At 52.4% G+C, this 10,825-nt stretch overlaps 2 protein-coding genes across 2 annotated transcripts in view; both read right to left on the bottom strand.

The window, feature by feature from the left end:
- Positions 1–4,918: 4,918 nt before the first annotated feature.
- On the bottom strand, positions 4,919–6,422 carry LOC103081137 (uncharacterized). The gene is given in 2 exon segments (XM_082931075.1): positions 4,919–5,223; positions 6,356–6,422. Coding segments are annotated over 2 exon segments (372 nt in total).
- Positions 6,423–9,349: 2,927 nt separating this feature from the next.
- The window catches only part of DDX28 (DEAD-box helicase 28), a 1,754-nt gene continuing 278 nt past the window's right edge, over positions 9,350–10,825 (bottom strand). Inside the window, exon 2 of the mRNA XM_007457322.1 lies at positions 9,350–10,825. This exon is cut by the window's right edge and continues 4 nt beyond it. Coding sequence (XP_007457384.1) covers positions 9,350–10,825 — 1,476 coding nt within the window.

The raw sequence follows: 10,825 nt of genomic DNA, 5'->3' as shown, positions 1-10,825 counted from the left end.
CCCGTGTCCCCTGCATCGGCAGGCGGACTCTCAACCACTGCGCCACCAGGGAAGCCCTATGACAGCTTTTAAGATAATCTTTGGGGGAATTCCCTGGTGGTCCAGTGGTTAGGACTCCGCATTCTCCTTACCAAAGGCAAGGGTTCAGTTCCTGGTCGGGAAGCTAAAATCCCACAGACTGCACCGCATGGCAAAAAAAAACACCCCCAAACCAAAAAACAACCTTTGGTCTTTGGCTCCTTGAAGTTTGATTTTTTTTTCTGTTAAGTTTGATTTTGAAATGCATTTGGTGGTATTATGAATAGTGCTGCTATAAATATTATTTCATATACCGTTTTAGGGAACTGGGGAACATATGTATGCATTCCTCTTGGATATATAGCTGGGATGAAATTGCTCAGCCAATGGTATATGTGTAGATTGTTAGCATTAACTATTATCTTTTATTAGTCATTATCTTTTTTTATCATGTTATTTATTATTATTAGCTCTCATTATGTTTTAAATGAACTTATTTATTTAATTTAATTTATTTATTTTGGACTGCATTGGGTCTTCATTGCTGCGCGTGGGCGTTCTCTAGCTGCGGCGAGCGGGGGCCACTCCCGCAGCAGTGCGCGGGCTTCTCAGTGCAGCGGCCTCTCCCGTTGCAGAGCATGGTCTCTAGGTACGCGGGGCTCAGTAGTTGTGGCATGCTGGCTCTAGAGTGCAGGCTTAGTAGTTGTGGCATGCTGGCTCTAGACTTCAGGCTCAGTAGTTGTGGCGCACGGGCTTAGTTGCTCCACGGCATGTTGGATCTTCCCGGACCAGGGCTCGAACCCGTGTCCACTGCATTGGCAGCTGGATTCTTAACCACTGCGCCCCCAGGGAAGCCCTACCTCTCATTATTAACTCAGTGTATTGACTCAATTTTGGCTATAATTAGTGCAGTTGCTATTATCATTAATGAACTGGGGGAAGATGGGGTGGTTGTCTAAGTAGCCTGAACCGATTAGAGAGGAAGTCCCTGAGGAACAGGGGAGGAGGTGTGCCCACATCCAGAGCAGTCTAGCCATTGGAGGTCCATGGCCCATTAAGTAGCCTGAGATTCTGGGCTCTGTCCAAATAGGTACAAAGATCACTTGTGATCTAGGCATGTTCTCTTCTTGGGCATCTGAACCAGCATTCCCTGAAAGATCCCCAAGTGGTACTCAGTGGGTCAGGATCTGGATTGAGGTGAGCTACACAGAGGGAACCGAATAAGGTCCACCCTCCTGCAGCCAGAGCCACCCACTGTCTTCTTCCAGTGCTGAGCCAAGCCACCTGTGTTTCCTCAGGCCACTGCCAACAGGTCTTCCTTGAGTATCCGGTGTCTAAACTGCAGGGTCCCCCAGCAAACCCCAGTATTGGGAGCCTGCACCACAGACCCCACCACAGAGAAGGACACTCACGCTGATTCCATTTCTAAAGCATTTATTTTCACGAAATGTTTGTGCTCACATGCAAGGAAACTTTGTGGGGTATCTGTGGCTGCCAAAGTGACATCTGGCAGGATTAACTGGATCACCAGAGCCAAATAATGAGGACTGGGAAGGCAGCAATAACTGTGAGGCCTGGGCCCATGTCGGGGCAAGATTTTGAGAATGACCACTTAGGTGACAAAATGGGATTCCCACGAACCGCAGCTCTGGTTAGTTTCTGGTCTGGAGCCAGATCCTCTCTCTGATGCAGACGTGGGAGGACGGAGCGGCAAGAGCTGCCCAGCTGCTCATCTGGGAACTCATCCTCCAAGGGACTCTGTCCCTCATTCTCTTCCTGTACCTGGAGGCGGCAGTCAGCGGGCAGCACGTCTCACAGCACCCCCGCGTACATCTGCTCAGACCACCTGCTCAGAGCTACTCTTTTGCCCAGCCCAGCATACCTGTTCCACCTGTCTGAAGACCAGCCTCACGTTTCCTCGAAGCACACCCCAGAGCTCTTCCTCACTCCAGCACGACCCAGCAACTCCTCTATCAGTACCGGGTATATGGACACGTCCTCCAGCCCCTGTGGGAACCTGTGTGGCCACCAGCCTGCCAGCTATTGGGCCTCAGACCTGTTCCCTAGTCCTGAGTCAGAACCAAAGCCCTATGTGTCCAGGGTCCACTGAACCCCAGCCCTGGTCAGATATGGAAAATGGAGACTTGGAGAGAGTAAATGATTCACTCCTGCTCTTCATCCTTCAGAGGAAGGCCCCAAAAGCACCTCGACTATTCACCAAAAGTCATCGAATTGTCCTGTTAAGATCTATGCCTTTCACTGAATGCAATTTTTGCCTCCATTTATAAAGAGAAGAAAAGCTTTTTAAGAACTGGGTTGACCCCCCTGCATGCACAGGCCCAACTGCAGGCAGAGAATACGGTCAGCCCAGCCCAGACCTTGCTAAGAGTCTGCTCAGAGGCCATGGGTCTGCTGGCACTGGATGGGCGCAGATGCTGGGCAGATGAGCTCTCTGTGGTGTTTGAGACAAATATGATGACCTAGAGTAGGGCCAAACAGACAGAAGAGCCCAGGAAGCAGACCCTGGAAGAGGGGAGATACCAGTTGGGCCAGCACACCTGAGGCTATGGTCAAGGCCATGAGGACCACAGTGTGGTGGGCATGGTGGCTGTGAAAGCCCCACTGCTGCCCAGCCAGCCCGAGACAAGCCACGGGGAAGCACTCACTGGCCAGCCCCGTCATAATCTCCGCCAATCCTGATGAACTTGCATCCAATGACTGCCCTGATGTGGTCGAAGTGATCTGAAGAATGGAAAGTCAGCAGTGTGGGGCTTCCAGGGCAGCGGTGGGGGTGATGACTGGCCTCTGTTGATTCCCCTTTTTGCAGCCTGTAGGCCAAAGAGGCCAGTTCCTTCATGGCCTGGCACCGAGAATACCAACCAGAGGGCCCTGAGGTTTGATCTGAAGTGATCCCAGCTGGCTCTAGACTGGACTTCAGATTTGGAGTGGACTCCAGAGCCCCCTGTTTGGGCCATTTCCCACCCAAGATTCACCCTGCCTCCCAGTCTCCTTGAGAACCTGTGGAGGCTCCTTTCCCCGGGTGTGGAGGATGAGAGAGGAACAAGAGTACAACTGATGAAGACCCCAGAGACCTAAGGAGCTGTCCAGTCCCTTGGCCAGAGGTAGGGGCAGTGCGCTTTAGGAGCCCCTGCAGAGGCACAGATGGGCAGCGCCCGGGCTGTGTGTCTGACACTCTCACTGCTCCGAGGGGGCGCCCTAGGTTGCTCTCCCCCACCTCTAACATTCCTGTCCAAGCTGGGGTGCTTCTCTCAGAGGGCCACCTGCAGCCTGAGGCCTCCCGGGAGCACACGTCGTCCCCATCTGCCTGCAGCCGGCCCTGCCCACCCTGAGGGCTGCGTGCGAGTGTCTCTGGTCACAGGTGCTCTGGGCTCCCGGTTTCCCGGTACTGGGCCATGGGGGCTGGTGTGGGGGAAGAGAGAGTTTCTGGAAATGGGGGGGTAACCTTGTGAGCTCTGGATTCAGGAAGGGGCCCTCTGCCCCCGACCTTCTTGCTCCACCTACTCGACTCCCCAAACTGCATGACCATTCTCTGGGGACTTCAACCAGCACCTGGGAACTATCAGGAACCTCTCCCACTTCTGTCAGCCAGCCTCAGGAAAGAGCGCCCTCAGGAGTTGCTGCACCTCCCCAGGGCCTGAATAAAGGGACTTTTGGGATGTGAACTGAACAACCTTCTGGAGAGAGTCAGCGACCCTTTTACTCAACAGAGCAGGAACCCAGTCAGCAGGCTATTTGAGTGGAAGGAAATGAAGTCATTTCCATGGCAGCAGAGCCCCCACCGCAGCAACCTTCCTCCCAGAGCTGCTGGCTGACCAGGATCCCTCCTACCTCAGCGTGGAAGGCCCAGCCTCGTGGAGAAGTATAGGTTCTGAGGAAAGACCTGGCACCTGGGTTCTGCTGCTACACTTGCCTTATCTCGTGGCCCCTGTGGCTCTAGCTTTCCCAGAAACCTCAAGGGCTAAGTGCCTGTGCTTGCTCAGAGGCCACACGCTATTCCCCATTTCCAGCCTCAGGCCCTCCCCCAGCTGCCTCCTCTAGGGACCCCTCCCTAGAGTTTTAGGGACTGTGCCCAAACTCCATCCCCAGCCTCTCAAGTTTTTGCTCTGATACCTGGCACCCCCTGGAGCTGTTCTACCTTTGGAACCTTTCCCGGGTGGCAGGAGTGCCTAGCACAGGGATAGTGACCTAAGTCTGAGCATTGGCGAACCTAGAAATCTGTTACACAAAAACGTTTTATTGAGCAGTAAGGGACCCCACTGGGGACAGAAAGGGCTGGCAATAAAGGAGCGTGTGAACCTCGGGGCAGGGTGCGTGCTGCTTGACTCTCCATCCTGTTTTTGCTTCAGGGAGCAGGTCTTCCTGGGTTTCTCTATCCTGCCTCCTGAGAACCCAGGCAGGAGGCTCTTTGGGAAGCCACAGATTGCTGCTTTCAGTTTCAAAAAGCCCAGCTCCCCCCTGGTTTGTGGTGGTGGCCGCTGACAATGGCTCAGGGTGGGAGCCCATGTGGTAGACTGCTAAGGCTTCTCTGCACCCTGTCTGTGCTCCTGCATCCTCCTCGGCTCGCAGAGTGTAGACTTTTCTTTCTTCATCTCACAAAGGGGCCCCTGAGGATTGAGCAGAGGAACGTCAGGTTTTCTTCCAGGCCAGCTTCAGCCCTGGGATGTTCAGGGCAGACTCTCATTTCAAACCTCAGTTTCTGAGGCTCCTTGCTTATGGCTATTTAGTGTGGAAGGAGGCTCCTGGATGAGGAAGGCTCAGGCAGAATGACTCAGGTTTTAATCTGTGGCAGTGGGCAGTGGGGGAGCGAGGGGGGGGTCACTGCAGGAAGAGGCATTCTCTGCCGTAGGCAGTTAAACCATTGCCCTCTCTTCAGAATGGCTCAGCCAGAAAGATTCTGTGGAGTCCACCTCCAGGCACCATGCTACAATCGATGGATTTTGGGTCTGGAGCAACCAAGATCTTCGTCCGACTCTTCCGGAGCGTGCTTTCTCTTGGGAGCACGTCTAGGGACTGGCTTCGCTGCTTCCACCTTTGCTGGCGTGGCCAAAGGAACATCCCTGTAGACCAGGTAGCCACCAACCAGGGAGTATGTCTCCCCGTGCCGGCCCAACTGCGTTTCTCCACACCCTCAGCAGAGGACATGGTAGTGACCAGGTGTAGGAGGAGAAACGGGAGCCACTGCTGCTGCAAAGAAAATCAGAACTGATCAGTCACTTCTGCTGTACACAGTCTCCTGCCAGAATTTCCCTCTCTCATGTCTCGCCCAGTTTCTGGCTGAAGACCTTTAATCTACTTGACATCCAAAACACAGGCTTGGCCCATCACCTCTATGAGTCCCTAGAGAAGGGACACTGGCTGCAAAAGCAATTCCTAGAGCCTACGGCTGCAGCAGATGAGGAAGTCTCTCCACCGTTTCCAGGGGAAACAGTAGAACCCGAAAGTAATTGCAATCATGATCCTCTCCATCTCTCCCTTCCACAGCAGAGAAAACATTTCTTGCAGTCTGTCACTTCTGAGGCTTTAATGGAAATGCCTTTCAAGTTTTGGAAAAAAATAATCTAATATAAATTGGTTAAGAACCCCTCCCACCTTGGCAACCACTCTTGGGCCCCATGTATACTGCCTGTTTCAACCACACTGAACTCTAGCCCTCTGATACTTTTGTGTAGATTAGAACAAGGCCAAATACTGAGGCAGAGTGATTAGGAGACTCAGAACCGGGTTCTGGGTACCAAGTCTAGGCTCACATCAACCCAGCCTCCTGGAACACCATCTCCTCAGCCCTCCAGTCTCACTAGCACTTCATCACGCCCCCCCCCTTGGTTCTTCCGGTCTTCCCATCAATATGGCGCCACCCTCTCCCCTAGTACTCAGCAACTCAGTATGGGATGTGTCTGAGGGGACCGATATAGATGTCTACGTGACAGCACAGAGGTGCCCGAGTTTGAAGGTGCGGTTCAAGAGTAGCCCTCTTCCTCAAACTGCTCCATTTACCATTTGCCAACAAAAATGCACTTGTCTTTTGCTAAGAGGCCAGTCAGGAAAGGTTCTGAATGGAAGCATACTGTAGCCCAAAGGGGAAGGCTACATTTATAAAGATCAGAACCTTCCTGCACACTTGTCCAGGGATGACCTTTCACTTGTCCTCAGCAGTGAGCACTGTGGGTCCCTGAAGGTGTCCCAGGTCACTGGTATTACTTAGAGCTGGGAAAGTGCTCAGGTGTATGTGGTGGGCAAGCCCCACAGGAACATGTGGCAGCCAGGGGAGGTTGTGTGTACACCATGCCTCTTGTACAGATGCCCGGTCTCGGTGTACCTGCTGCACTGCCCTCCCAGGGACCAGAGGACAGGTTACAGTAAATATAGAAGACCTGGTCAGACATTCTCTCTCAGACAACCAAAGAGATTGGTATCTGGTGGAGAACTTTCTCCAGGGAAAGAAGTTCCCTCCAGGGTAGGGAAGTTTCTCTGAGGGCAGCACGTTTGCATAGTTACCCTGCCATGGAAACTGTGAGAAGACCCGTGAGGGCATCACTACCCAGTGGGGTCATATAAGGAGCCTGTGACTTGGGGGCAGGCTTCAGGGGGAGGGGCAGTCGCGTAGAGGAGAGCAGGGTGCAGGCACAGGCACTCTGCCTGGCCCCTCACACCTGGGCCTCCCCACCCATGCCCTAGTCCAGTAGACACCCCACGTGGGGCGTGCCGGTGGGCTGGCCCAGCCCCATGGGCTCCAGGAGGGAACGAGAGACCCACATTCTGAGATTGGCTTGAGAGGCAAGATTAACGTAAGAGACAGCTAGGTTGTATGGCACTGACCCTAAGAGGCAGAGATTTGTGTGGCCTGGGGAATCAGGGAAGGCTCCTTGGCAGTGGGCCTGAAGGACAAGTGAGGTTTGGACCCATGGGGAAGAGAGGGAAGACATTCCAGTTTGGAAGAATAAAAGCAAAGACACACTCTTCTCGACCTTGTCCTGCCCCAAATATAAATTCATAGCACCCTCACATTTTTACAACTGAGGACTTAAAAAAACCAAGAGGTTAAGGGGCCTACCCAGTGTTACACAGGTAGTGGAGAGGTGTTCTGCTCAATGGTTAGGTTCATGTCGGGGCTTCGGATTTGCAGCTGATAGGAATGTGAGGACAAGCTCATGCCATTTCAAACATTTCCAAGTGATACTGAGAGAGATGTTAAAGGTGCAAAATGAGGGTGCTGAATGACCTCACAAAGTGGGAATGGTGGGCCCATTTTAACATGAAATTGAAAACAAATTCATGACAAAAGGACATAATACAAAATGACAACATAATCATTACACTCCCCTCTCCCCCCTCCTCTCTCTACAAATCATTAGAATCCTTTCTCTCTCCACCATGAAAGGATGAGATAAAAGCTCAGCAGCAGCCCCCGTGAAAAACATGGTCAACCGTGTGAAGAGGTGTTACTAAGACGATTTGGTCCGACTCAGAGAAGGAAAGAGACACCTCTGCCCTTAGCCTGATCAGGCCCACAGGAAGGAACCACATTTGGGGCAGCCTTTGATAGTGTGGCAATGAGAGAGAACCTTCTTTAGGAGGGGACTCCCTGTTGCCGACCTTGAAAAAGCAAAGATGGGACATTCGTTTAATGGGGCTGTTGCAGAGGCGATGTGCCCAGGAGGTAGAGACTGCTTGGACTACCATTTTAGAGCTTGGGCCACCCTGGTTGAGAACCACAGCACCTTCTATTCCTAAACTGCTTGAATCAGCGGGTGCACATTAGGACAGACGAAGTCAGGAGCAGACTGCCCTTGGGAGTGGTAGAATGTAAAATGTGAAGGGGAATGCTCTGGAGGAGGTTTGTCATGGCAGGTTGGCCAGCATGAGACCATTAAGATTCTCCAAGGCTCCAGAGATTACTTGGCTGGGAGCACCCCTCTGATGCGGTGGGGGGACTCCTACCTTAACAGGACCTGGCTGGGCATCTGGGGGAAGCAGAATAAATGGTTTATTAACTTACGAGAGCAAGAGACTCACCTGCGGGGTTCCACAAAAGCACTTAAAAAGACTTGTACCTAGATTCTTGAGCCAACCCTCAGAAAACTTATCTGGATCTGGAGTAGGGCTCAGGAAGCTGCACTTTTAATAAGCTTCCTGGGCAGTCCCACCACAGTGGTCCATGGATAGAGTGACCAAATTATTGTGTATTCTCGGTTGCTCTTGGGAGTCAAAGTGGGCAATATTAAAAACTGCAGCAGGCATACGTATAAACAGGGAATATTCAAGGCAAACAGAGGTGTATAGTTATTCTATGCATGAATCAGATTTGAGAAAAGCTAGCCTGGTGGTTAAAGAACACAACCCTTAGGACAGACAGACCAGATTCTGTCCTACTTACTTGTGTGATTTTGACCAAGTTCTTTTATGTTTCTTCATATGGAAAAGAGCTATGGCTGTACATTTAGCACAACATTCTCTTTTGGCAAAAGTTGCTCTGGGTCCATTTGTGTTCTCTGCAACTTAATCCTTTCCAGTGTGCAAGCGTTTTTAAGTTGTTTGGTGAAGTATTACAATTGACTTTCAACTGTTCATTACTTTGGGCAAAGCTTATGTAGTGCTGCAGAGACTAGAACCTATGCAGAGATAGTGAGAGGATGTTATAAGCTTATTCTGCCGGTTTATAAAAAAGTTTAACCTTTTCTCCTCTTCCTCCACCTGCCACCAAGAGATGAGAAAGAAGGCAGAGCCTGGAAATGCACACCAAGCAATGCTTCTGTGTCAGTTTGCCTTTTATTCCTCTGCCAGTACTTCCCAGAGAGATTTCACCAAAAGTGCCTAAGCTTGCCATGGCCATTGTTGTGAAGAAAGTTTCTCTCTATTGCTAGTCACATCCCCTTTTCCTTCTCCTGGGGGCTTAATGGATGTTTGGGGGCAGGAAATAAAATTTAAACTAAAACATCAATTGAAAGATCCTTCGTCCTAAGTGTGGTAGTTTGGAGTGTGAATCTTCTCAGAGTCTAGTGAATTCTGCTCCAGTGGAAACTGTTATTAAGGGACACCCATAGAAACATCGCTTATTGTAAAAAATCATGACACAATACAGAGCCAAGATCGACTTTATTCTTCATGTGAAAGACTACAGAGAGACATGCTCAGTAGTTCACTCTCCAGTGTTGGCCAGCAGCTTACCTTTTGAAGGCAGACAGCAGCCCGGGCCTTCAGAAGGTGACTAGGCAGCCCAGAGCACCCTACTGACAAGTGTGCTCAGCCATCCAGCACAGAGGGAAAGGTCCCTGTTATGGCATCATATATAAGCCTGCTGCAATAAGGTTTGCTAGTGCAAAGGCTGTCTCACTGAGGACCCTAGTCCTGGAAGGCTTCTCCTCCGGCGAGCTGCCAGTTCAATCTTCTGAACCAGGCTCACGTCCCAGGGATGGGTCACAAAGCTGATGACAGTGCCTGGCACCTCGCTCCCCACCCGGCCCACCCTCCCTGCTCTGTGGATGTAGTCTTGCAGGGTGAGAGGGAAATCATAATTGATGACTAGCTCCACCTGGGTGCTGTCCAGGCCCCGAGAGGCGATGTCTGTGCAGAGAAGTATGTCTCGGGAGCCCTTCTGGAAGGATTGGAAGATGCCTGCTCTCATTGAGGCTGGCATCTGTCCCTGAAGTCTTAAGTGTTGGATTTTGTGGTCATCCAGAATATACCCCAGCCAGTTCACAGTGCTGGAGCAATTACAGAACACCAGAACCCTTCCTGCAGGGCCAGTCCTATATGCTCTGTCATGCTGCTTGAGGATCGGCACCAACCCAGTCACCTTCTCTGTTCCCTTCAGTCTCATGAATGTCTGTCTGACATGAGGCATGATGCAGTGGAGCTTGTCACTGGTAACAGTGGTTAGAGAGTCTAAGCTGGCAACTTTACTCAGCAGCTGGCCTACACCTTCGGGAAATGTGGCCCCCACCAGCACTAACTGAGCTTTGGGATTGAAGGGGTCTTTTAAGTCAGCTGGGCCTTCTGCTATATGGATCCCCTCCAAGATGTAATCCACCAGTTCCAGGAAGCTTTCATCCAACAGCGTGTCTGCCTCATCCAACACCAAGAAGGAGAGCTGCTCCAGGCTGATCAGTTGAGTTTTCAGGGCCTTCCACAGAGCCCCCGGAGTGGCCACTAGTATATCTGCTGGAGGATGTTTGGACAGTTGCAGCCGGATCCTACTCATGCCATGGCCTCCCCCTAACTCCCGCACCTGGAGGCCCAAGGAGCTGCCCAAGGGCTGGGCCACGGCCCGCACCTGTTCGGCTAATTCTCGAGAAGGCACAAGAACCAGGCCTCGAGGCGCAGGGATACGACAAGGGTCCAGGCTTGGCTGGCCCAAGAGCCGTTGAAGGAGAGGTAGTATGTAGCCGAGAGTTTTGCCACTACCGGTTTCCGCGGCGCAGAGGATGTGGCGACCGCGGAGGAGTGGGGGAATGGTACTCGACTGCACGGTTGTGGGCCGAACAACTTCGGGGGCAGCCTCTTGTAGTGCGCTCAGAACGCGGCTCTCCAGACCCAGATCGGTGAAGCTGCCCTTGGGCGAGAGGTTCCGCAGCGCTGGAGCCTCATGTTGCGCGCGCTCGATGGAGAAATGGTCCCCGTGGGCGCGCCGATTCCTCCAGCCGCGCGAAGCGAGTGGCGCGGGCTCCCAAGGGCCCAGCGTGAGGCGTGCCGGCTGGTTCAACTCCGGTCGCCGCGCTGAGATCAGCAGCGGCCCAGGTCGCACCAGCACCGGCCGCGGGGGGCTCCGCTGCCCGCTCTGCCGCTCTTC

Source organism: Lipotes vexillifer, unplaced genomic scaffold, assembly GCF_000442215.2.
Source record: "Lipotes vexillifer unplaced genomic scaffold, Lipotes_vexillifer_v1.1 scaffold504, whole genome shotgun sequence".
NCBI classification, from domain to species: domain Eukaryota; kingdom Metazoa; phylum Chordata; class Mammalia; order Artiodactyla; family Lipotidae; genus Lipotes; species Lipotes vexillifer.
Note: the sequence above shows the minus strand (reverse complement) of the source record. Positions and strands in the feature narration are given on the sequence as shown.